Here is a 27,320-nt window from a genome sequence, read left to right on the forward strand (position 1 = left end):
AAAGATAAATGTAAAAAAAATATCTTCATTACCGACTTTCTCATTAGAGGTAGATTGTATTCATAAGCTATTTATGTTTTAACTTGATGATTGTTTTCCTTCGTTGGAGATTTCTTGAAGTTAAAAGAAGAAGAAGAAACAATCACGTGACTCAAATCAATGCAGCGTTACTTGCTCTGAATCTAATCTCTGATAAGTCCTTATCGAGCCAAGCCAACCCTTAGGACCACAAAACAAAGCAAACATCTCATTTTCATCAATTCATCAAATGGTCATCACCAAAAAATATGGTGATATCCTAGAAGAATGAAGATGCAGAAAGAGAGGGTAGGAATAGCAGAGAGCAACCAGTGACATTAGGCATTGGCCATTAACACATTAATGATTTGTATGTATTCAAATTACTAGCAAAATATACATATTTGTTATTTTTATAACTAGCATCACAAACAATTTTTTATTTGTAAGACAAAGTTTTAACGTAATGAAAAACAATGGCCAAATTAATATAAATCATCTCTTCTTTTTTTTTTTAAAGTACTAGAGCCTTTTCCTTTTCTTTCTTGGATGGAACCCGACCGTCCGTTCCTGCAAGCATGGCATACTTGTCCTTCCTTGTCAAGTTGGTGCACTCAAATCCCAATGTCCCAGCCAGCACCCTTTGGATGTAGTTTGCAACTTCAATGGCTGATTTTCCACCTTTGCAAGTAAGCTCTGTAGGCAGCTGGTTCAAGAAGGTGATCTCGTAAGTAGGCATCGGATTCATGAATACAAAATAAGGATCCAACAATTTGTGTCCCCGAACTGTTGTCCCGTGGAAAACTGTTTGTTTTGTGTTGATTGCGACCGGCACAATTCTATCAGTGAGTTCAGCGAACAGTGCACTGAATCTTAGCAGAAAAGGTTCTCGGCAGGTAGTCCCTTCAGGACAAATAACCAAGTCACCTTCCTCGAGAAGGCGCTTGATGTCGGCTGCATCTTTTTCTCTTTCTCTCGATAATGCAACGGCCCGAATAGGCGAAATAATTTCAGTGAATTTGCTAATACTGTAAGTAACACAACTGATTTTTCGGCCTAAGGCAACCGCTGTGACAACTGGGTCTAAAACTGTTCTATGGTTGCAAACAAAGAGGACTCCACTTTGGCCTTTCCTAGGTGCTGGTGGAGGGGTACCCTTAACAATCAATTTGATCCCCAGCAACCTGTAATTGTATCGAGCAATTCGCTCCGGTAACGGGATGTTGGTGTAGACCCTGAGTAGGGAGAGGATGAAGCCTATAGGAAGCCATAGGAAGGTCAACAGAGCAGCCAAAGGGGTTGGCCTTTGGACTAGGCGGCCCTCATGAAATATAACAGGGCTTAGAAGCTTGTTCCTTGGCAATGGTTCGCATTTGGTTCTTGGCACCATGTATCCTTCCTGTACATAAACAAAATCAATGTAAAAAATGCCAATCAATTCCATAAGTTTATTCAATAAAACTTGAAACTTTTTGGTGTTCACTTCACCAACAATCATCTAACCATCTTGCCATGCATTAACTCCAAATAATATTGCAGCTCAAGAATATGAAGCTATACGTAAGGAATCCATGCACATGTTAATTTTTTGTGTTAATTATTATTACAGAGTTAATTCAAAAGTATTAGTACTATATTTATGATACATGTTAGTTTCATGTAAAAGTACTTTTCCTTTTCTTCTTATTATTAATTGGGAGACAACCCATTGAAAACATCACGTGGATGGCGCTGCTGCTTGGAACAAATTGACCATGATTTGTACAAAAACTAGAGGTACAAAAGAGTGGTTATGGCACGAAAAAGTTGTGTTCTTAAGTAGAAAATTAATTGAAGAAAAACTGGCTTGAAAATTGAATTGCAACTTGTTCTTTGATAATCTTTTCAGCAAAAAAAATAAAAATAAAAATAAAAATAAAAAGCTAGAGGAGAAAAGGCTTTCAGGATTAGGAAAGGTGTTGGGTAAAGCTAAACGTAAAATTAGGAGTATGGAACACTGTGGACCATTGAAATATGAATTTTGTAACTATAAAAAGGCAATAGCAATCTAAAGATCTAAAGGGACAGGCATCTCAAGCAAAACCATTATTGGATCATAAACGCTCTCACCAAACATATATAATCTTATGTTTAAGGAATATGTGTTAGATCCTATACTAAGAAACCATTTGTAAAATTGTTCAAATATGGCAGTAAAAAAGAGAAAGGAGCGAGGGTTTAGTTAGTGAGACTGAACCTTGCATAATGACATGAAATCATGGTCGGTTTCTCTGTCTCCTAGCCCCAAATCTGGCAAGTTGGTGCCGAATTCTTTCAAAACGGCAGCCCTTTTGTGTTCTCCGACGAGAACTCCAGGTTTAATGGCAAAACCAGTTGCCCTGCCAGATTTCGTCACTTCTAACTCTGTTCCAATAACCTTGTCAGCTCCTAAATATGTCTTGGCAAAGGGTTCCACCATGATCCTAGGACTCGCTGTAATAATGTATCGTTTGCCAAAGGAGCTGAAAACTCTCCAGGTGTCTGGATGAACATCCTCGGCATAAAACTTGGGCAAGACCGACCCCGAAACAAGCTCAATGTCTCTAACTTTTAGCCCGGAGAAGGTGATGAAAATGAAGGTATTAATGGCTACGGACTCAGAGATGAACAAGTACGTAAAGTACACAAATGGAACGGATGTTAACAGAACAAGTGCTCTAACAAGGCTACCAGCTTCAAGAGCAACAAGCATGAAATAAGGAAAAGCACTTCGTGACACGAGAAGGGTCCCATCTAAATCCGCAGCCACTGTCTGATTCGATCTTCCGTCGCTGCTACATTTGGAAATCGGTTCGAAACAACGGTAAGCCCCCATGATTATGGAAGAGAAGTTAAATGATAGCCTTAGCCAATTGGTTTTTGTCAGTAATGTCGAGAAAAGAGAAAGGAGAAAGGGGACTTTAATAGGATTGGAGAAAGATGGCAAATGGCAATGATATTGTTGAAGCTATTCGTTAGCTTTTATAATTTAAGAAAAATAAATAAATAAATAAGCAATGTAGTTGAGACTTTGAAGGATAAGAAAATGAAATGTTTCTAATTAATAGATCCCTCAAAAAAAAATGATTATTATTGTAGACTTGTGATTAACCTTTTCAACGACAAAAAGATTATATGCATCATATATATTTTACGTACAAATTTGGGCAGTTAAATGAGAAGAGGGGTCCGTCCGAGTAGTTGGAAATCAGATACCAATGTCCACAGGGTCATCAATTAGCCTATATTTTAGTTCTCGGACGCCGCCCACGGCCGCTTCACCAAAGCTCATATTTCGGCTCCACTTCATTCCTCGATTGCTACTAAATTTACCATACCCTCTTTAGGTTAGATGAAATTTTCATGGTTGTCAAACTTCTTTCATTTTTAATAATCATTAATGTTAGGAACAAATATAATCTACTTTAAACTGAGTTTTGTATTTATATTTGAAGGTCTGATTGAGGGCAGGCATAATGAAACATTAATTTCGAGTTTGGGTTGAGCAGAAAGTGACCAATAACTAATTACCACGTGGCTTTAAGTTCTCAAATTAAAAATATATATATTAGCATGTGGTGACAAAATAATATATAAAAAAGTAAATAAGACATTAAATTCAATTAGATGTAGTGGGAGAAAAACAGCTGGATGAGGCTTCAGCAGTTGAGCCAACTGGAGACTGGAGGTGCTTGACTTTTAATTAATGCAAGGCTAACTAAATGGGCTTCATTTTCATTATCTTTTCTAAATATTTCCGACATATTATTTTATTTAATTTTTTTAATAACCCCGTTATAAAATTACTCATAATTCTTTCCCAACGGTCTAACCCATATAATACGCTTCAACGCACTCGAGCTAAGAAAATATCGACTATTTTACTTATTTTTTTTAAAATATCAAAAATATAAAATTATTTATTAAAATGCATTTTCTTTTCTTGATTTGAGAAAATTTTGCTACGAATAGAGAGTGCAGATAGAGACTTACCCTAAAATAAAATATAAAATTTATTTTAAATTGTAGTCTGACATCTCAAAAATAATAAAAAATTAATTTAATTTTTTTAAATATATAAAAATATATATTAATACAAATTTAGTAATAAAATTATATTTTAATTCTCATAAAAATATATAACTCAATCTCGATTCTCCAAATAAAATTTCCCCTAACTACTCATAAAAGACAAAAGACAAGGTTCTTAGTGTCCATTTCCCCATACATTTTTTGGGTACATTTCTTCTCTATGTTTTTTTTTTCTTTGGTACAATGCTTACTGCCAATCATTTATCAACTTCTCATTTATCAACTTCGAGTTTTGATTTGAAATTTTGGATTTAGATTTCATTTAATACGTAAAAGATAAGAATGGAATGTATGTATAATAGATAAATTAGTTGAGATTCAATCTAATATATTAAAATAATATAAAAATATGAATTTATCAAATTCAAAAATATTTTAGAATTTTAAATTCATTACTAAATAGGTTTCTAACAAAACCATGAATTTGAGATTTACATTATTTTTAATTTCTAATTCTAATTTTAAAATCTTAGTTCACAAATGCTATTTAAATTATACTTTTATAAATTTAAAATCAAATATGTTTGAATTTTATATTTAAAGTTCGTAATTATCTCTTTCAACTATATTATCTTTAAAGTTTAATAACTCGTCTCTTTTCATAAGTGCAATGTGCCTTATCACACCACTTAATATTTATTAATGTTATATGATATACATTTAATTTGATACATTTGAAGTGATATTTTTGTGAAAAATAATTAATTTCGTTATCAACTAAATTAAATTTGTATGAAATGAAATAAAAGAATAAATTGTTTGTCTTATTTTAACTTAAAACAGGGATTTTCAGTTGAACCTGTTATGGAAATTTATAGAAATCGAAAAAGTAGTTAAAATTCCAAGGGGGTTAGATATTGACATCAACCAACTTCGACTCGTCTCTTGTAGCCAATAAGAAAGCGATTAAATAAAATAAGGTCATCAAAACACCAATTAAATAGAAGCAGGATTTTGTGGTTGAAAGGTAGGAAAGTTTTAGCCTTTTATTTTTCCTATCTATATTTTATTTTATTGGGTAATCTGTGAAAATGGTCCCCAATTATTCTTGTGTTTCTGATCTGGTTACTCAATTTTAAAATTTTCAATCTAGGTACTAAACTTTGTGTTTGTTTCTAGTTTGGTCATCTGCCGTTAAATTGATAACGTAAATAATAACATGACGTTTTTCTAACTGGTATAATGACACATTTAGTCATCAATACTTACATATCCTATCAATTTGATTCTAATTTTAAATAATTCAATAAATTTAACTCTTCACATCTAGAAATTCTATCAAATTGATCATCGCACTTCCTAACCAAAGCTTTCAGAAAGCTTTGACAACAGAGGCATTCCAAAACCCAAAAAAAAAAAAAAACTTCTTCGATTGTGCAAATATAACATGCTTTAGAGGGTTTCTTGGTAATTGAACTAAATGGGGATTTTAGTTTCTAAGTCATTTAAATTTCTACTTTTTCTTGTATTTAATGGTTACCCAATTTAATCCATAGCTCAAATATAGGTTCTTTGCTACTAGAAAAACTGAAAAAATAGAATTTTTGTTGTTAATTGATTTTATTTTGTCTTCTAAATCATCCTTAAAAGAATAACTTCAACTTTGATATTAGTTATTCTAAATTTTATTGAATTAGTTAGTACCTACGGTTAGATTTTATGTTTCAAGCTCGGTTCTTTAGATTTGGATGTTTAGTGGTGATTCGATTATTGTTTAGTTTCTAAGCAATAATATATTTTGCACGTGTTATCTATTATATGTTATATTTGTACAGCTAGAATATATATTTTTTTCTTTTTGGGGTTTTACAAATTTATAAACATAGAATGCATATGTTTTAAAAGTTAAAATATAGAATTTGTAAATGTGAAGAGTTAAATTTATTAAATTATTTAGAATTTAAGATTTGGCTATTTGGTTAAATTTATTAAATTATTTAGAATCAAGATTTGGCTATTTGGTTTCTAAGCAATAATATATTTACACGTGTTATTTATCACATGTTATATTTGTTCAGTTGGAGAAATTTTTTTTTCTTTTTTGGGTTTTACAAATTTATAGATGTGGAATGCCTCTATTTTAAAAGATGAAAGCTTCGGTTAGGAGGTTTAAGCATCAAATTGATAAAATTTGTAAATGTGAAGGGTTAATTTTTTTTTGAATTATTTAGAATTAATATCAAATTGAAAGGATATGTAAGTATTGATGACTAAATGTGTTATTATATCAGTTAGAAAAAGGTCATGTCATTATTTCCATTATCAATTTAACAACGGGTGACCAAAATAAGAACAAATACAAAGTTTAATGTTTAAATTTGAGTGACTAAAACAAGAATGTGATCATAGTTAAGTAATCATTTGTATAGTTTATCTTTTTCTTTTTTTTTAATACACCTATCTATATTTTATTAAGGTGCTCCCAAGTCCCAACGACTCATGTGAACCCCCCCTCCCCCGCTTTATATAAGGGGTAGTAAAATAAATGACCCATCTCAAACCATATATTTTAAATTAAGTTACATGTTATTATAATTTTGAATAACATTATTATAATTAAAATAAAATATTGTCATCGGTTAATTGTTTTATATTAAAATGCAAAAAATAGCCAATTTTAAAAATATTTACCAATTTAGTACAAATTATCCTATTCAACAGCCAAGAACAAACAAATTTTGGGAGAGTAAATAATGCAAATATTTTGCATAGAAACAAAAATAATAATAAAATAATCAAGCTATGAACGAGGGGTGACAGAGTCTCTAAAATGAAAAATTTTTCATTTAGGTTTTTTTAAATTTTAAATTAGAAAAATAAAATTATACTTTAACTTCTTTAAAAATAATAAAAATATAAACTATTCAAATGATAAAATTATATTTTAATATCATAAAAATTAAAATTTAATTTCCACCCTTAAAAATAATTTTACCTTCACTCCGGTTGGCTTATTTCATTTCTATTACCAGATCAAGGAAACTCCATGAAAAGCAAATGAAAATAGTCACCAAGTGCTTTAGAAATTTTAAGATTTTTATTTTAATATTTGTATTTAATGCATTAAAATAGACTGAAATTGCCAATTTATTTATTTGTTTGTAAATAATATAAAAGGAAAATGTTATGCTTAATGATATTTGATATTGGTTAAGGTGATATTAACGAATTTTCTCTTCGATTCAATAAAATTAATACATTAAAAATAAAAATTAATTAATAAGAAAATAATAATTTATTAATAAGGTAAATTATAATAGTCATCCAACTATTAATATTTTTTTTCTTCAACCAACCATGAAAAGTCCTTTTTTGATCACCCAACCATTAATACACTCCTTTTTTTATCACTCAACTATTCAATTGTGTCTTTTTTCATCGTTAGCTCACTAGTGATGACAACTTTTAAAACTGCCATAATAATCACTTTAACCTTATACATTGTGTCAATTTAGTCTTGATTCTAAAAAATCTAACCCTCAATATTTACACATTATGTAAATTGATTTTTTTTTTACAATTTTGCTTGACCCTTCTACCTAAAAAGCAATAAATAAATAAATAAATTATAAGCTAAATTTAGTTGAAAATATACAAAAGATGGACACGCCTAAAAATCCAATGTAATAATTTTTATTTTTCTCATTCTTTTGAAATTAATCCTCAATATCATAAAGAAAAGTAAAATTGAAAAAAAAGACATAATGACTAAATTTAATAACAAAATTTATTATCTTCTAAAATTGTAAATATAGTTTTAAATTATTAAATCAATTATGAAAATCAATTAATTATTTTTCAATTATAACCATTTTAAATAGGTAATAAATTTTATTCAAACATAATATTTTATTATTATGAGCAAATATAACCTAATTTTGGTCTAAATTTACTAACAAAATAAATTAATTAATTAAATGCATGGACCTAATCGAACATGCTAAATGCTTCAAATAGGGACATAGTTACATAAACAATAAAATGTGAGGAACCGAATATGGAACTAGCCCATTATTCATTTCCCTCAAATGCCAACATTTTCCTCTCTAGGTAGGTGTCACCATGCGAATACCCATGGACACTCGTTTCCTATATAGTTTATGTTAAATTATTGAGAAAATATTTGAGGTAAAAATATGCTTGCAATCTCTATATAATTTCTACGTTTAGGGTTGGTTAGTCAAATTTTTTTTAAAAAAAACTTATTAGTCTAATGACTTATATAAAAAAATTTCGAATAGTTTAGTGACTATTTTGTAACTTTTTAAAATTGAGTGACCAAAATAAAAATCTATAGATAGGTAAGTGATCTTGGTGTAGTTTACTCACATGTTAGTCTTTAAAATTCTTAGAATATTTAAATTATATATAATGATATAATATTTTAATAAGACAAATAATGACTAATTAATAATATTATAAAAAAATTAACTTCTAGAAACAATGAATAAACCATAGGTGACAAAAAACATGGGAAAAATAGAAGAGTGAGAAGGCAAAGAAAAGCAGAAAGATATGATTATAGAAAGAAAAACAAAAAATTAAGGCCCTGTTTAAACCAAAATCCTTCAACTAGAAACTGGAGCTTAGCGTTTCCCATGAAAGTTGGCACAAAAGCATGTGTGGGATATTAACTTTTCTAGAAACAATCAATTATAAGCAAATGACAAAGCAGAGGTCAAAACTAAAGACAAATCCATATCTCAAATCTAAAAACACCAAAATCATACCATACGAGTTTACAAAACCAACAACCCTGAATAAGTCTAAAACACTTGTAAATCAAGAAAGATATGCTTAGACAAAGCAGTCATGGATTCAGTTAGGTTAAGCCACCGGACTTAAAAAACAAAGGAAGATTAACCAACAAATTGCTTTTTGGTTTATACTAATAATTTATATGAAAAAAGTTGAAAATTAGCAGCCCAGGATATAATTTGTATTAAATTAGGAATATTCATCACAACTAACATAGCGGCCTAGTTCGGGAAGGTCCATTTTCATTAATTCTTTTTATATACAATGTTGACATTAATTTGTTAGGCCATAGTTTTCTTTCATTAATGTATATTATATACATATTTTTTGGATAAATATAATAGAAATATTTGTTATTTATATGATGTAAGTTAAAGGTTACATGGCTTTTTGCATTTGGTCTTACCTAATTTATCGGCACTTCCTCCAAACCCATTTTTCAGTACAGTTGATCATAATACAAGTAACCAGTGTAAACGTAAGGAGTATTATTAAGTATATCTGCAGCAGTTGAATTTATAAAATTCCATAAATATAATGAAAATTTCACTATTGATTATATTTTATAATATAGTCGGATTCAACGGCAAAGGAAGAGGGCATTCCGCAAACATATTTTTTTAAAAATTATTATGCATTTTTTAATTCAACTTTTGAAAATGTTTCTTTTAATATGTTTATGAAAATCCATGAATTCAAAATTAATAAATTTTTTATTTAATCAGTATGAACTAAGAAGGGCTGGCAGAGTCTCGGTTTCTTCTAAAATAAAAAATTTATCTTTAGTTCTTTTATAATTTTAAAACTTTAAATTAGTATATAGTAAAATCACGTTTTGGCCCTAAAAATAAGAAAAATTGATTTAATACTTTAATAATTATAAAGATAAAAGCTATTAAAATGATGAAATTTCACTTTTGCTATTATAAAATATACAATTTTATTCTAGACCCTCAAAAATTCTTTATAACTCTACCCCTAAATTTAATATTCCTAAAAATTATAAAATGTAAATTAATACAATAATAAAATTATATTTCAATTCTCATTAAAATATATAACTAGCTTTCGTAGAAGTGATGTATTTGATTCAGATTTCCTGTAACTTCACATTGATTATAAAACAAAAAAAGTAAATGCTTGCCGAATTAAGCTTTGATTTAATCTCAATGATTTGGGGAAAAATAACCATTTAGTCTATTTTAGTCCAATAATGGGTAAATTATAAAAATAGTCATTTTTATTTTCTTTTGATTACATTTTAGTCACTTACGTTATCATTTTATTATGAAGTAGTCATTCTGTTGTTAAGCTCCGTTACCTCCCTAATAACAATCCTACGTGGTTGTTCAAATGGGTTTTAAATACCAACTTGGTCCAACTAGGATGAGAATTAGTTTTTAATTAAAAACTTTAAATTAATTACACCTTAAACTGAAAAAGAAAAACCGTTTGTCTTCTTTTTCTTTTAGTTTTCTTTTCCATTTTGACAAAAAAAATTATTTTCATCCTAATTGGACATCCAAGTTGACATTTAAAACCTATTTGAGTTGTCACATAGGATTGCCATTAGGAAGGTAACGGAACTTAACAACGGAGTGACTACTTCGTAACAAAACAATAACGTAAGTGACTAAAACGTAATATTTCAAACATAAATGACTAAAATATAATCTAAGACAAATAAAAATAATTATTTTTATAATTTACCCTAATTATAAAATAGGTATAAATTATTAATGGGGAATAATTTAGATTAAGATAGGGATGGCATGTCATGTCCTTAATGAGATTAACATGAATTCATTTGACAACAATAACTTAAGCCTACCTTCCTTAAACATATACAAGTGTAACTTACACGTCAATCAGCATTTCATTCAAATGTCATGTAAAAGAAAGAAAGTGAATTAAATGCGGTAGAAATAGGCATCATTTCATTCCTTTCTTTCGTTAAACACATTATTTACTTTTATGGGAAAAGAAACTTTCTAGTATTTTTGTAGTAATCCTTTTTTTTTTTCTTTTTTAAGCAATTTCTTAAAACGGAAACTACTTTTTTACTTTTTTTTTTTAAGAATAAATTGAATTAGTAGTAAAAACCCAACAAAAAAAAGTTAAAATTCAGTCTTAGATACACTCAAGTTCTAGACTCTTTCTGTCACGTACACATTAGAAATATCTATAGAAAGAGATCATATAAAAATAGTCAAATGCGTGAATAAAATCGCATTTAACGTCACCCGTTATTTTTAAGAAGGGTGAACACAGATTAATAGGTGATAATATAAGTTTTAAATTTTTATATTTCAATCATTTATATTATATAGATTTTGAAAAATATCTAATATATATTGGGTTAGATTAATATAGACGTGAATTGTCATATAAATGCCACATGAGCAGTTAATTAATTTTTAAAAAAATTATAAAAAATGTAAATGTTAAAAAATAATTAATTGCTTACATGGTATACATGTAGGTGTCACGTTAGTAAAGTTCACAGACAAACAAATAATGAAAATTCAGGAGTTAAAAGAGGCAAAAATTTAAATAAATAGCTAAAATAACTTTTTTTAATAAAGTTGGAGGACCAAATAAACCATTATGCCAAAATAAATAAATACCAAATTGCATATTAAAATCTAAATTTACGTGCTAAATGATACATGAAGCAAGTGCATTTTTGCTAACATTGAAGACGTTGCGTGTAATATTATCATGTTATTTTACCCTAATAGTAACAAGCCAGCCTACAAGCGTGCGAACCAAATACGGGCCAACGTCATGGGGGCCAACGTCATAGGCTGTCAATGAAGAAGCCCACTAATAATTGTTTTCTGTTTGGCCCAAAAAGGGAAAATATCGAAAAGTTTATATCCGATTGAATGGGAAATTTATATTTTAAGCCACTTAATTTACCATTCATTTTAATATAGGTTACAAACTTTTAGTTTTATCAAATTATATCACCAAACTTCAATCATTGTCAAATCAAGTCACTTATGCTAATTCTATTAAGTGATTTTCATAGAAAAATGGGCTCAAAATGCATACTTGACTTAGCATGATATCCCGAAATTGATTTTATTTAAAACACAAATCATGTATGCATGCTAAGATAGATTTTAGATTAAAATTATTGAATGGAGTTAGCATAAGTAGTCAATGTTAAAGTTAAAAGATGGATATAAAACTTAATAAATCGAAATTTATCATGTCAAATTATCAAGAATAAAATTAGATGCGAAATATACATTAATCCATTGATATTTTGAAATATTTGAGTTTTGCAATTTTGATATTTTAAATTAACACACAAATTATTTAGAAAAAGTGACTCTCTCTTCTATGAAGATGAGATGTCAAAAAAATTACGTATATTTAATTTTATTAATATACTTTTGCATAAGTAATTTTTTCACATGAGAAAGCTTTACTTAGACAATGTATTTAAATTTATGTTATATTTGTTTTTAGTAAGGATGGAAGATGGAAAGGGTGCAAAATGCAAATCATATGGAGACTTTTTTTGTGTGAATAGGCTTAGGGCGGTGATAGAGGAAACAATTATTTTGCTACTAACTCAGCCTATACGGCTATACTAGAGATAGAGTGAAACAAGCCGGCAATTTATTTAAGAGTAGAAAATGGTCAATTTGCCTGCCTTAATCATAACTTTTGTCGTGCATCAATTACATTCATATTAGAGAAAACCATTGATATGGAACCACCACTAGTACAATATAGGTGCCCATGCTTCGTTCCTTAACCGACCATTAATTACATAGATGAAAAATAAACATCAAACTCACTCCTTGGAAGAGAAAATGATAATGGAGAACACTTCATCATAGACTGGCACTTATCAAGCACCTGTTTCCTCCCTCACTCCCTTACTTGGACTTGAAAGGGATGGCCCTTATCACTATTTGGTGGTACAAAGCTGCTAAGGCTGCTCCAATGAAAGGTCCTACCCAGAATATCCACTGCAGTCAAAAGAGGATTTTGCATTAGATATACATATGGTTTCCAAATCATATTTATTTGGCGTTCTACTTGCTTGAAATGGAAAAAAAATTAAAGAAATATGGGAAGACTTACATGGTCATCCCATGCTTGGTCCTTGTTGTAAATAAGAGCTGCGCCGAGGCTCCTAGCTGGATTAATGCCTGTTCCAGTAACGGGAATTGTTGCCAAGTGGACCAGGAACACAGCAAACCCAATAGGCAGCGGTGCCAAGATCTGACATCCATTTTAGATTAAACGATGGGCAACTTTACAATAAATTTCAGATAGAAAGGAAAGGGAAGGTAGAGAAGCTGTAATTTTTGCTTACAGGGACGTGGGAGTCTCGTGCATTACGCTTAGCATCAGTGGCGGAGAAGACCGTATAGACCAGAACAAAGGTACCAACAATCTCAGCACCAAGGCCACTACTCTTGCTATATCCCGAGCTAACCGTGTTTGCACCGCCGCCTAGCCTTTCGTATTGGGTCTTTTGGAAGCTCTTTACGACGGCAGCGCCACATATAGCTCCAAGGCATTGCATTATCATGTAAAAGACTGCTCTTATCAGCGACAACTTCCTCGCTAAGAACAGCCCGAAAGTCACCGCTGGGTTAATATGACCCCCTGCCAACATACATAAACAACATTAGTACATATCCATGTTGGAACTAATCTCCAAGATTTTAACTCGAGTAGTGTACCTGAAATGCCAGCAGTGCAGTAGACAAGAGCAAAGATCATGCCACCAAAAGCCCAAGCAATGCCCTGAATCCCTACAGTAGAACACTTGGTTGAAGATTTAGCGACACCCATTACAGTTAAAACGGTGATGTAAAGAAACAAGAAAGTGGCAACGAATTCGGCAATGCCAGCCCTGTAAAAGGACCATGAGGATAACTCGGCAGGCTCAAACAGTGGTGCAGCAGGTGGTTCCTTGTAGTCCTTGGTATCTTGGGTTTGAGCAGCTGTTCCTATAGGCTGCCTCTCCCTGTACTTATTTGCTCCCAGCCTAACATCTTCACCTTGTCCTTCCATTTTATCGACGATTAATACTGTTTCAGGCTTTTGCTGGGATGGAAATGGATCAAGCAATGAACTTAAATAAAAATCAAGGCCATGGCTTAGGAAGTGAGGGGATTGGGGGGTATTTATTTGTAGCGTGACTTTGGGACAAAGATTTGAGGGAGAGTAAGCCGAACCCTTCTGGAGTATTCTGATTGGTTGAAGAGGGAAATGGACTGTGTCACTGTGCACTGTGCACTGGTGTGACATGTGACCGACAGTCCATTCTCCACGCACATCAAGAAAAGGTCGCTTCTTTGCTGGATATCATGTAAAGATTTTGGATGTCCTTGTCCTCTGTTGTTTTTCTTGAGTAATTTTCACTTCATTGAATATGGACCTCGCATTTGAATATTGCATGCAGGAGTGGGTTTCTTTTTCTTCTCAGTATGTGGTTTGCAGTATGGTTATGATTCTCGCTTTCGGCGTAAATTATTAATGTTTATTTTGTAAGATAAGAAAAATGCTATGGAGGATTAATTTGTTAAAAGGGTTGGTGGAGTTTTCAAGTTCCCAACGTGTTTCATTAAAAAATCTAGTTTTTTTTTTTATTTCTTACGACATAAACTCAAAATTGGTGTAATCTTCTTTGTAAAATACTACGCTTTATATAAGGGAATGATGGTACCAAATATTATATTTACTTTGAATTATTTTTAACCTATAAATGTAGTTAATATTTCAAACAGAAAAAATGTAGCTGGTGCTATAATAGTACATTTTTACCTAAAAATAAGAAAACAAAAGGTTATATAGCAAGGGTTGGCAGATGTTGCGGTGGGCGCAGTCACATCCTGGGACCGAGGCTCACACCCTTGCGGGTCCCAAACTAGGACCCTCAAGAATGACTACTCATCAATTTATTTATGAAACTAGATAAATGATTTTCACGCCTACAACACCACAGTCACAAACTACATTATAAATTATAGCAAATTCTTACTATGAGTCAAGTACTAAGGTTGAACCACGAACTAGATTATTGTTTCCATGGCAACATCACCAAAATCAATATTGTTTTAGTTAAAAATCTCTGTCCACATTCAACTCCATATATGTCTAAATTTAAGTGGTAGTCCATACCGGGACTTGGGAGGAATAAGATGACAATTAACAATTAGAAATGATTCTCTCCAAAGATGTGCTCTTTTTAACTGCTTAATCACTAACATAAACATTCCAAAGAGTAAAGACAATTATTTATGTCCTCAGAACTTAATAATTGGTTATGGAGGATGATGGGTTTCAGGCAATGGTCCAACCTAATAATCTAGTAACTAAAAAGCAATGTTGCTTTTACATTTATATTGGTTGTTGTTTTTCTTCCACTATAGTGAGAGCTGTAGCTATAGGACCGACCTCATCCAAGGGGAGGATGATGGACGAAAAGTGCGAGTGGGTGGTAGGGCCCTGATGTTGCCTGCTTTTGGTTGAATAAGAGCCGCAAGATGAACAGACTCCTACTTCTAGTCACCAAATTGGGCATGGTGACCCCCGACTTTTGCCGCCCTCTGTGCTAAACTAGTACAAAACTCATGTACGTCACGTTGCTAGGGAAGGGACATTGGGCTCTACTCTCAATAATGACCCATTAGCTAAGGCTTCTTCTTCATTATTTTTAGTGGTTTCTTAAGAATGAACCCACCACAGTCTGGGCTATGAGCCTATAATGTTTTATCATTATCTACTTCTGGGCTTGACCTCCTCATAAATTTGCCAACCGAATGCAGTGATGACTTTGCTGACTACACCAATGCGATTTTTTTGGTAAAAAATCCTCTCTGGTTCCTCTCAATTTTGATATTAAACAAATTGGTCCATCTCAAAAAATTCAAAGCAATTTGATCCTTTTAATTTCAAAAGTGAGCAACTAATGACAATTAATCACAACATTAATATTTCTAGCAATTGTACACGTTTTTATTGATATAATAACAAATTTAACCCTCAAAGTTTACACATTTTGTCAATTTGGTCTTAATTTTAAAAAAAATTAGCATGCAACATTTACACATTCTATCAACTTGGTATTGATTTAACAAATTTAACCTACATTTGTTAACATTTAGGGAAGATATGTAAACACTGAAGGTTAAATTTGTTATTACACCAATCAAAATTAAGTAAAATTAACAAAAAAATATTAACATCATAATTAATTATCTTTATTTGCTCAATTTTGAAATTGATAAGAATTAAATTGCTCCAATTGTTTGAGAGGGACCAATTTGATCAATTTTAAAAATTGATAGGGACTAGAAAGGTGTTTTTACTGAACTTTTTTTGTAGTAGTTTTTAGTCTGGAATTTCACTAGTAATATGTGGCCCAAAGCTGAGCCTGGTCAAGAAAACTCCTCTATGCATCATTGATAAAACCCAAAAGTCAGACGATTAAATTTAACGAGGCTTTGTATTCTTAGCCATAGTCGTTAACCCAAATAAGTGGTTTTCTTACTTTACAAAAATTGAAAAGTTAATTTAACAGTTAATAAACATATAAACTTCAACTACAAATTAATGAAATATTGATTTTCATGTCCATGATAATTGGATTAACTTTTCAGTTTTCATAAAGTACGAGAGGTAATTACTGAGAAATTAAAATAAATGAATTAACTTAATAATTTCTGTAAAATTCAAGATTATGCATCTTTTCAAATACATGCTCCATGTAGGACATTGAAAACACCCTGAAAATCGATACCACTTCCTTTCTGAGCCTCCCTTCACCTTGTATGCTTCGATACAATTAAACCATGCAATTTGGGCAATGCATTATTAAACTTAACGGTCCAGCCATCCAAATCTTGAAAAACAATTTCGCGTGGGTTCCCTTCATGTCTGCCACAAACACTATCCAATCCCTTCTTGTAATGAGAGAAGGGAGGCAAATATTAGTGGCAGAAAAGAAAAGAAAAAAACAAAAGAACATGAAGTTGGAAGAAATACACTTTCAACATGGACTCCTTTTCATTCATTCATAATAGAAAACCATTTACTTCAAATCATGCCAACAAGCTACTGGTTTAGTGGGCATTTAGAGTTGCCACCAAGTTCAAGATTTTAATTCTTGGACAAACCCTAAAATTAGCAAAATAAAGAAGATAAAACCAGAAATGAATGTGCTATCGGTTACTCTTTTTCAGTGCCTGGAAGCATCAGCTCATAAGGCTTCCATTTGAGCAACTCGGTTCATCACATGCACTTTCAACAATTGTAAGGTGTAGGACACGAATGCCCACTAGCAGAGGTAAAAGGTGAAGCTTTAGTTTTGTACCTAGGAACTATAGAGCTCAATCAATCAATTGATGTCTGTGTAAATATCCATGTATTTGGATTTCTAAAGTTAGTGAAACCAACGCTTAACATTCTATCAAATTCTTATCCTCGCATAAAACTTACATTAGACAAGAAAAAGAAAGCCAGAAAAAGGCCACTTCAAACTTAGAAAGCGGGGTCAGAAAGCAAGGCAAATGGATAAAAAAGCAAAGGAAAAGAGGTGTAAAGTGGAAGGATGAAGACAATTTTTTCTATTATCTTTCAAGTCCTCTGTCCTGCTCTGCTACATGGTTATGAAGTTTGAGTACTCAGTTTCCCTAGAAAACTTGGAAAAAGACGTGTGGTGGGAAATGGCTCATATTTTTGGTACACCATAGTGGCTGCAAATATGCTATGTTAGCCCCTGGAAATCTAACAAGCCCAGGAAATACTTTTCGTCCTCTGGCATTGGTTCATGCGTGTCACAGAGCTTTTGTGTGGAAATATGAGGGATGTATCCTTAAGTCAAAAAGATGCCCACAAATTCGATGGTGGCTATAGTCTGATAGGACAATTGGTATTGAAATTAATCATTTGATTGGATTCCATCGAAGGGTCTTAAAATATCTCAATATCCAAGCCCATAAAAATAGCAGTAAAAGGACTAATTTGTGCATAAAAAAAAACTCTGAAAAAGTGTGTGAATACTTATTGATTCGAGTTTGTTTACAGGATATTTTTATTTCATTGAAAATGATTTTTGAAAAATAATTTTTTTTATTTTTTTATGTTGGTAACTTTTACAAATGACTCGACAGTAATTTTAATTTTTATAAAATTAACTTAAGTCAAGCTTGATACTATTATAATAAATAATAAATTTTTTATTTTAAAATATTTAAAATAAATAAAATATTATAATTTTAATATTATTAAACATACATATTTAATTATCTATGTCTAATCATATAATAATTTATATTAATAATTTATAATTTTAATAAATCATTTAATATTTCAATTTTATTTTAATAATAAATTTTAAAAATAATAATTTTAAATAATATTCTTCATATATTATTGAAATTTCTTCAATATTAATATTTTAATAATAAATATTTATTAAAATTATAAATATATTAATAATAAATGTTTTGTAGTGTAAAGGTTAAAATATGCCATAAGTCTATGCACTTTTCACAAATTTAGAATTTAGTCCCTATACTTTTATTTTCAAGAACTTTGTCCCTCTATTTTTCAGATTTGAAAATTAAGTCTAATTGTTAATGTTGTTTTTTTTTCAATTTTGTTAATATCACATTTTTAAATAAAAAATACTCGAATTCATGTAACTAAAAATGACGTTATAATAAACATAAATTTAACAAAATATTTTTAATAATTCTAACAATTGAATCAATTTTGTTATCTAAAAAGTAGGACTAACCCCAAAATAAAATTACATGAACTAAATTTCAATTTTACAGAGAGTACAAGGACTTGTGACATATTTTAACCTAGTATAAAAATATGAATATTTTAATTGTTTAAATAATGCTTAGCTTCATTTATCTATTACAACTCTAATGTGTCAATATGTACTCTCATATATATAATTTAAACTAAGTTTTAATTAAGCATTATTTATTATTAAGTTCATATACAACATTGATTATTACAAAATATTTTTAATTATAAAATAAATTTCGATTGTTAAAAGGAAATTGCACTATAATATTTTATAACAAATATATTTATATTGTGTTTGCTTTACAAAGAACAATGTAAAATATAAATGTATAGATATAAAATAAACTTAATTAAACAATAAAAATATAAGAAAATATCAAATATATGTTTGTTTGATTGAAAATAACTTTTACGAAATATTTTCAAGAAATTTATTAAATAATAGAAAATATTTCACACAAATTCATTTAAATACCAGAAAATATTAATTTTTTTAAAAAAATAAATATTTTTTAGAAATATTTTTTGAAAAGTAATTTCAGTGAAACAAAGGGAGGAGGTAGGCATCAAATTTTGTTCATTAGCCCAACTGGCATACGACAACGTGTGGCAATTCAAGAAGGGATAAATAGGCAGAGCTGCCTTTGTGTATAAGAACAGGATACACGTGACTAGCTCGATGATCCCTAATCTCGAATGTCTGTACTCTTCGATAGCTCCAAATAGTTAACCACCCTTACCCCAACCTAGCTTCCTCAGTATGACATTGAGGCGCCATTAATGTTTGACATTTGACAACTTAATTGTTGAACTCATTAAATCGGAATTTGCTGAAGTTATATTGCAAATTCGTTGTAAGGTGATGATATATACAATTGTAATAGGGTGCTCATTATTTGTGAAGGAATGGAAATGGAAGGGGCTTCTCCTGGACACATGAATCCAAATAAAATTCAAAGCGTTTGTTGATGATCCATCATGAAGGAACATTGAAAAGATTGATGGGAAATTGAAATCAGGGCATTCCCCCCACCCCACCCCATTAAGCCCGAATAATTCTTCTGCTCACCACCAATTGTTGTTTCATATCTAAAATGGAATACATACGATGTGCACAGGTTTGAGACAGACCCCATTAGTTTCTCATTTATGATGATCCACCCCATATGTGTCCATCCAGAGATGCTAATCATGTCTATGACTTACTATAGCATGTCTCAAACATGACGTTTGGATTTTTTTTCCATAGAAATTAAATACTTCAAGTTTCAATAAAAACAACCAGAGATAGATTGTCAGTTTGATTATTAGTACGCGTATAATAATTGTACTACTATCTTTAGCATGCAAATGTTTGAAACATCGACAGCTTCAAGTTAAATAATTGAGCATGGAGTAAACTTTGAGCAAGAGAAAAACAAGTACAGATTGAGAGACAAATGAGGAAGTATATATAAACTGGAATCATGCCCATGTTGGAAGAAAACAAGTGGGCTATAGGCTCAAATGGCATCTAAAACAACAAACATTGAACCTCCTGACATGAAATACTTTCCCAAGGAGGGAAGAAAAGAATCTCATATTCAAGATTATATATATTATGTGCCTTAGAAGAGCTGGTAATTAAATAAAAGGAATAAAGTATGGGAAGTCCTTGAAGCTTCCTTCAAACCCCAGATGGTGTAGCTCCTTATATGGCGTGCAATGAGGGCCGAGACTCTCAGGACTCTGATTACCACTCACATTTCATTTCAAAACATAGTGTAGACAATACATAAACATCACACAATAGCTCCTCCACATATATACATATTTAAAAAAAACACAGACAGAGAACAAAAGAAGCATTATTATCATTATTAGGGTTATTATTATACATGATTCGTAAGCCAAATTGTCACTGTTATGCCACGGGCTTTTCCAACAACTCGCACATGGCTATGTTACCAAAAAGCCAGGCATCTGATGTGTGTCTCCTCATCCAAGGCCTTCTCCTTCATCATCTTCCGGCAAAACAAAAAGAAATCTTTAATTACATGATCTGTAAATAATTTTTACAACTTTGCCTAAGCCTTAACCACAAATCTCTTTACCTGCAAACAAAATCAACAAATTCATTTTCCCATGCACGTTCAAATATTAGCTCAAACATATGACTCTATCATCGCCATTAAAACAGTCACTGATCGAGCATAGAAACTGAAACTGAAATGGCACAAAAACAATTGCATTGAGCTCAGCACGAAAATTTCTGTTTACGTACGTACAAGATGGATGAAAAGTAATTATTAGTCCATTTTAATCACAAAACCAGAATTCGTGGGCACGATGTTCTCTACATGTCCAGCTTGCTCCCGAGTGGAGGCTGCGAATGTGGGCCACTAAAAACCCCGGGCATGGTTCAAATCACTGATTTTGTTTCTCCAACACAATGCTTGCATGCTTTGAATAGCCGCACCAATTCCTCTCTAACAACTTTCACCACCCAAAACTCATCTCCTTATTCATGCTTGCCATTCGCAATGCACCCTTATCTCTCTCGACTCTACTACTACAATTGCCATGCTCGTCAATACCTGATTGGTCCCGGAAGTTCAATTGGTTGATGAATCATATACCTTTGAACTGAAAAAAAATTAAAAAAAATTGTTAAAATAATGAGATTAGAGTAGGGGTGAGTGTTCGATTGAATTTAGTGAAAAAATTTTGAGTTGGTCTAGTTGACGAATCATATTTTATGATTCTAACTTGATTTTAATTTTTTTTCAAATTGAGTCCAGTGAAATGAAATTCGAGTCAAATCGAGTAAAATTATTCAAGTTAAATTAAAAATTAAACATGTCAAATCAAAATCTTATTATAATATAACTAATTCTATGTTAGACCACATAAATTTGAAATTATATATATTTAAAAAATTCAAAGCAAAATAAAAAATTGAACTATTAATTAACTTATTTAGGTCCCGAAATTATTATTTTAGAAAATTTTAAAATTTTAAATTTCTTTATATATATTTTAGAATTTCTATAATTTTTAAAAATATAAATTTTGAAATTTTTATAAATATTTTGAATTTTTGAAAATTATTTTGATTTTTGATTTTGTAATTTTGTTGAGAGCCAAACCGGTTTGCTCATTTTCAAAATTGATAGAGATCAAAAGTATATTTACACCAATCTATTATTCGAATTATTTAAATTGTAAAATTTAACTCGACTTGAATTTGAAACTCGAATTACTTATTTGAGTTGACTCGAGTAGCTCGATTCAATTAACTCGAAATTCAATTTTTTTTCAAATTGAGTTAAGCTTTGCCCATCCCTAGATTAGAGAATAAAATAATCCGGTAAAATCAGTTTGTTATTATTTTTATTAATTCTAGATTAGTTTAATAAAAAATGAGCTTATTTTGTTTTTGGTTTATTTTTTGTAAATATAAATTTTAATTAATATCTTTTAAAGAGTCTCAAAATAATTGTTGATTAAGTCTTAGTTAGATTGACACAGACATTATTGCCAATGTAGAAAGACATGAGTTCAAATGTGTTGAAATGCATTATTTTCTTATTTATGAAAAACATTTACAATTTGAACTTATAATAATTCAATTTATTTCAACCATGTTAATAGATTTACTAATTATGGTTCACGTTGAGAAAAGAAAAGTAATTACAATAGCAAATATTTAGATATCACCACAATTTTAAATGGAGGAGTTCTCCTAATTTGTTATTTAAGATGAAATAATTCATAATTGTATCATTTTCAATAATATATTCACCGAAGATAAAATTATATATAATAACCTTAAAAAATGTTTTCACAACACTAATTTATAATTTTATCTTAAAACACCATTAGATGCTTGACGGTAAACAATTTGCTTCAAGTGACATCGCAATTGCTACTTTTTATTATTATTATTATTTAATTTCCATTTGATCAATCCGCAACTTTTGGTATTGTGATAATGCCGTTGGAGTTAATCCAGCCATGTCTTAGATCCGTTGAAGAAATTAAAGTGGAAAAAGTTGAAGACAAAGTGCATGTTTACTAGACTTTGGTCTCCCAATTGTGAAGCCTAATTTGTCATGCAAACTCTATGGTGTCTTTGTTATCATATTTTGCTCCTAATTGTACCTACCATCACACTCATTCGTTTCCTACACTGTGGAGCCGATCATTCATTGCTCGTTGCTAAAATTTTTTTAAAAAAAAAATCAATCTAATCAAAATTAGTGTTTTGTACGTAAGTTAATAATCGAGATTAATGCAATTCAACTCTTTCGGTTAAGTTCAATTATGAAATTTTCCATTTTCTATTGAATATGTCATAGTTTACTTCATAATTCTTTAATTGTTAAATTATATTTAAAGCATAAATTAAGACGATTTTTTTACTTGGACACTTTTTGATATTCATAATTACATTGTATTTAATTAAATTTAAAATTAAATCAATTAAGCTATGAAATTTGCCAAAAAATTGATTTCTGTGTATATAAAATTTAAATTCAGAATTTTAGTTAAAGCATTATCTTTATCATAGAATTCAATGTGTCTAACTAGGGTAGCATTGAATAAATATATACTATATAAAGTGAAAAAGTTATTATGATTTTGCTACAACTTTGGCAACTTGCGGTTTCATTAAATGTGAATTGGGTTAAACGATGTTGCTTTGAATTGGTGAAATTCCGAACAGCTTTTTGTCGCTGTAATGTATAGCAGCGGTGAACTCATGTTGGCGTCACAATTAGTGGCGCCACCTTCGTCGGCAGTTTTACCCATCAAAGTAAGAAAGAAATTGTTGGACGGCAGTAAAAGTAAACTAATAATGTATATACTGTTTCCGCATTTGAAAAAAAAAAAAAAACCGACAGAACAGTAGCTTCCATTACTCCCTAATAGCATTTTTTAATTTTAACCTTTCGTAACGGAATCTTTCAGCCCTGTACATAAAAAAGATTTTACACTATCATATTCTAAAATAGGATTTATTTTATTTTAATTATTCTAAATTTTTATAAGATTAATCACTTTAAATAAGATAATTATATTAATTAATTACTATCGTTAAAATTTTTAGTTTTTAATGGATTGTTGATGTGATATATTAGCCTATTAAATAAATGACATGTAACATTTTTTTATTGACTTTTTATTAAAGTTTAGGGAGAAAAAGTTTTGAACTAATTATAAGGAGGTCTCTAAACTTAAACCAAAAGTTAATAAAAAATTTCATGTGTCAATTACTCAATTGTTAATGTGCCAAATTAGCAATCCGTTAAAAGAAAATGAGAATTTTAACAACAGTGACTAATTCATATTGTCGAAACCATTTTAAATTTGAAAAACGGGAGTTGATTTAAAAACAAAAATGGAGTCGCCACCAATCTTTTCCAATGTGAGATTGGGCCACCTTAAAATCAATCGTTTTTAATAAAACATCTGGGCCTATTAAAACAATAATTCTTTTTGGTCTGCTAAGTTTGAGAAAATGGGCTCGGGAATCGGTTACGTACGAGGAAGGATTAACACCCTCGTAACGCCCAGAAATTGGTACCTATTTGATTAGTTGATGTCTTGATGTCGAAATTTGAAAAGATTTTAGAGTACGATCCTTTTATTTGAAAGAAAATCGGGATTATTCGAATAAAATGTAAAGCCCTACTCATTTCGAAAGAAAGAATGCCATACCCAGTAAGTTAGGGTCCAACGTTTTAGACCTTCGGAATTAAGTTGGTCTTCGATTTTACAATTCATGTAAGGAGGTTCAAGAGAAGGGTATTCGGTCATCCGAGCCTTGTGAAAAATTGATGCTTAGTAAGTTAGAACGCAATCTCTCAGAACTCCCAAATACCGAATATTGCTTTGATTTTGGAAATCATTATCCTCAATATAACATAACGCCACACCCAAAGTGAGTTAGGTGTAACATCCCGAATTTTAAGAATAGGTTTTAATTGAACCTCATACAATTAAATTTGAGAAGGGTACTCGGTTATTTAGATTCAACGAGGAAAATTGGAACCCAGTAAGTTAGGGCACAATCCTCCCGTTTAGGGCACAATCCTCCCGTGGATCCTAAATATCGAACATTGCCTTTATTTTGAAAACAATCGAGGATAAATCTTTGAATAAAATGAATTTGGGCGGCTGAAACTTAAAAAAAATGATAACATGCAATATGAAAATAGCAATATAATAACCCTAATAACATATATTAATACCTAAAATATAGCAAGCATAAAGAAAATTAAGAACATGAGTAATAATGAAGTGATGAATGTAATAACAAGACAAAACTAGTTAATATAGTGCCATTATAATAATAAAAATAAAATAATAAAAATAACAATATGTTACTAATAATAATAAATAAATATTGGTAATAAATATATATAAAATAATAGTAAAAGTAATAAAATAAAATAATAATAATAATAATAATAATAATAATAATAATAATAATAATAATAATAATAATAATAATACTCTCCCCCTCCCATCTAAATTCGGCCATCAGTCCGACCTTGCTCCGGTCACCAGACCCCCATGAGCCACTATCGGCGCCACCGTACACGACAGTCGAACCTCAAAAAAACCCTTTTTCGGTAATTTTAAAATGGGTAAGCTTCTTCCCTTTATTTTTACTTTCGTATAAAAAAATAAAATAAAATTGAAATGAAAAAATAGACAAAAAAAGAACTTAAAACGAGAATAGATAAAAAAAAACCTCTTTTGCTTTGATCTTTGATTAATCTCCAAAAACCAGCCCCCCTTTACAATAGTTTTAAATGACTTTTATAGCCAAATTTTACAACTGATTGCCTTCTTCCATAGTGGCAAGTAGGGTAATGGAGTTAGTGGGGTAGCTTAGTAGGGTGATGGAGTTAGTGGGGTGACTTAGTGGGGTGATGGAGTTAGTGGTCAGTTTAGTGAGTGCTAATTGGATGGTTGGTGTTCTGGGCTCTGCTTATTGGTCCCGGGCATAAATTTGGTCCTACACATATAATTATCTTATTTGAAGTAACTAAATTAAAAGAAAAAATTAGATTGATAAAAATAAGACAACGTATTTTAGAGAGACTATGGAGGTAGTTTATACTAAAAAAAATTATAATGAAGAGTAGATATATCATTTTGTACTGTGCATATATTGCTATATTTTCACTTATAATTATATGTGTGTTTACATCTGGTTTGTGGATCATAATTCGTTGATAAAAAAGATGATATGATTTATGTTTAGTATGCTATTCCACCAATTGAAGGATTCTCTTCGTCACTTCTTCATGCCATATGCGCGCACATATACACATATATAATTGTTTATACCTCTCTCATTGTTTTAACTAAAATCAAATATGATTTTATGTATTATTTATAGTAAAATAAGCTTGTTTCACAAGAAATTTAATTTTCTATAAAATCTCAAATATATTTAGTTTTTGGAGTGAAATCATAATGTGGCAAGGTGCTTCTTAACCCTCACACACCATCATATATGTATGTATATATGACAATTTGCATCGACAAAATCCCAAGAGAGAACTTTTTGGGGGAACTACTGGAAACCAGCAAGCTTCATCTTTTTCCATTCTACTCAACCACCATGATTATCTTTAATCCTAACCAACCAAGTAGAAAGCCTGTTATTATATATTATTACTGGATGGGGGGCATTTACATGATGTTTAATGAGAATTTGGGTTCCAATCCCTACAAAGTGACGCCTAGATATGGACTCACCTTTCTCCAACTGGAATTCCCATGAACTGCATGTTTCCATGTTGATGCAATCCATCAATGTAAACGCAATTAATTGCATCAGATGCACTCCACATTTAATCCCAAAGCTATAAATGTAAGGATATATAATCCCAAAGCTATAAACTCTTGAATCAAATTCATAATATAATAATTATTTTTTATTCCAAGAAGTGGGAAAGTATGAGCCGATCATCGTAGGCTGTAGCCACTGGTTTGACCCTTATCCCAATTTTGCTTTTAATATGGCCTACTCAATTATCACCTATTATTAAATCCCATTACAATATTCTTCTTCAATGTGCAAACTCTTTATATTTTTAATGTTTTCCGTATTCCAAATTTTACTCAAAACTTCTTTTAATTAAATATCACTCGACTCAGCATTTTTATAAATTTAATTTCTCTTTATATTTTTCGAATTTAATTTTCCAAATCCCGTTTATATATAAAAGATTTGCCCAATCATCCAATCTTTTAGAGTTTTTTACAGGTACCTTTAAACCCCCAAAAAAGGGACTGTTTATACATTTATTCTTATTGACATTTTTTGAAACAAAAGTAACTTTTACAAAAATAGAATTACAAAAATGGGGAAAATATAGTTGATTTAATAAAGACAAAGAAGGGCGGATCCAAGTATAACATAATGGGCCACAACAAGTCGTCCGATTAAACTATAAGCCTTCCGGGAAGTGAGGTTTTATTTGTAAGGCTTCATTGCGCGCGTGTTTTTCCTTTAAAAGCGTGCCGCGTTCTGGCGGGTCCTTCTTTGCTCCTCTTTTTACCCTTCTTTTCCTTTTATATCAACTTCCAATTATCCCGCTGTGCCCATGTTGTCTTTCCTTTACTGCTTG

The 27,320-nt window shown here is 30.6% G+C and overlaps 2 protein-coding genes across 2 annotated transcripts; both read right to left on the reverse strand.

The window, feature by feature from the left end:
* Nucleotides 1-370: 370 nt before the first annotated feature.
* LOC108457196 (glycerol-3-phosphate 2-O-acyltransferase 6) lies at nucleotides 371-3,464 on the reverse strand. Its single transcript, XM_017756107.2, has 2 exons — nucleotides 2,255-3,464; nucleotides 371-1,417 (listed from the first exon to the last, which is right to left on the reverse strand). The coding sequence occupies exons 1-2, from the start codon at nucleotides 2,870-2,872 to the stop codon at nucleotides 533-535; spliced, it is 1,503 nt and encodes a 500-aa protein (XP_017611596.1). The 5' UTR covers nucleotides 2,873-3,464; the 3' UTR covers nucleotides 371-532.
* A 9,054-nt stretch (nucleotides 3,465-12,518) lies between these two features.
* On the reverse strand, nucleotides 12,519-14,363 carry LOC108473490 (aquaporin PIP1-2-like). Its single transcript, XM_017775073.2, has 4 exons — nucleotides 13,599-14,363; nucleotides 13,226-13,521; nucleotides 12,991-13,131; nucleotides 12,519-12,875 (listed from the first exon to the last, which is right to left on the reverse strand). The coding sequence occupies exons 1-4, from the start codon at nucleotides 14,167-14,169 to the stop codon at nucleotides 12,783-12,785; spliced, it is 1,101 nt and encodes a 366-aa protein (XP_017630562.2). The 5' UTR covers nucleotides 14,170-14,363; the 3' UTR covers nucleotides 12,519-12,782.
* Nucleotides 14,364-27,320: the final 12,957 nt, after the last annotated feature.

This window comes from Gossypium arboreum, chromosome 9, assembly GCF_025698485.1.
Source record: "Gossypium arboreum isolate Shixiya-1 chromosome 9, ASM2569848v2, whole genome shotgun sequence".
Taxonomy (NCBI): Eukaryota; Viridiplantae; Streptophyta; class Magnoliopsida; order Malvales; family Malvaceae; genus Gossypium; species Gossypium arboreum.

What these genes read in the sequence shown, in the direction of transcription:
- LOC108457196 (XM_017756107.2), bottom strand. Translation starts at nt 2,872, where the DNA reads ATGGGGGCTTACCGTTGTTTCGAACCGATTTCCAAATGTAGCAGCGAC. An exon ending in ATTTCATGTCATTATGCAAG is followed by an intron (nt 1,418 to 2,254) that starts GTTCAGTCTCAC and finishes GTTTATGTACAG; the next exon opens with GAAGGATACATGGTGCCAAG.
- LOC108473490 (XM_017775073.2), bottom strand. Translation starts at nt 14,169, where the DNA reads ATGTCACACCAGTGCACAGTGCACAGTGACACAGTCCATTTCCCTCTT. An exon ending in CACGAGACTCCCACGTCCCT is followed by an intron (nt 13,132 to 13,225) that starts GTAAGCAAAAAT and finishes AATGGATGTCAG; the next exon opens with ATCTTGGCACCGCTGCCTAT. An exon ending in ACCAAGCATGGGATGACCAT is followed by an intron (nt 12,876 to 12,990) that starts GTAAGTCTTCCC and finishes TTTTGACTGCAG; the next exon opens with TGGATATTCTGGGTAGGACC.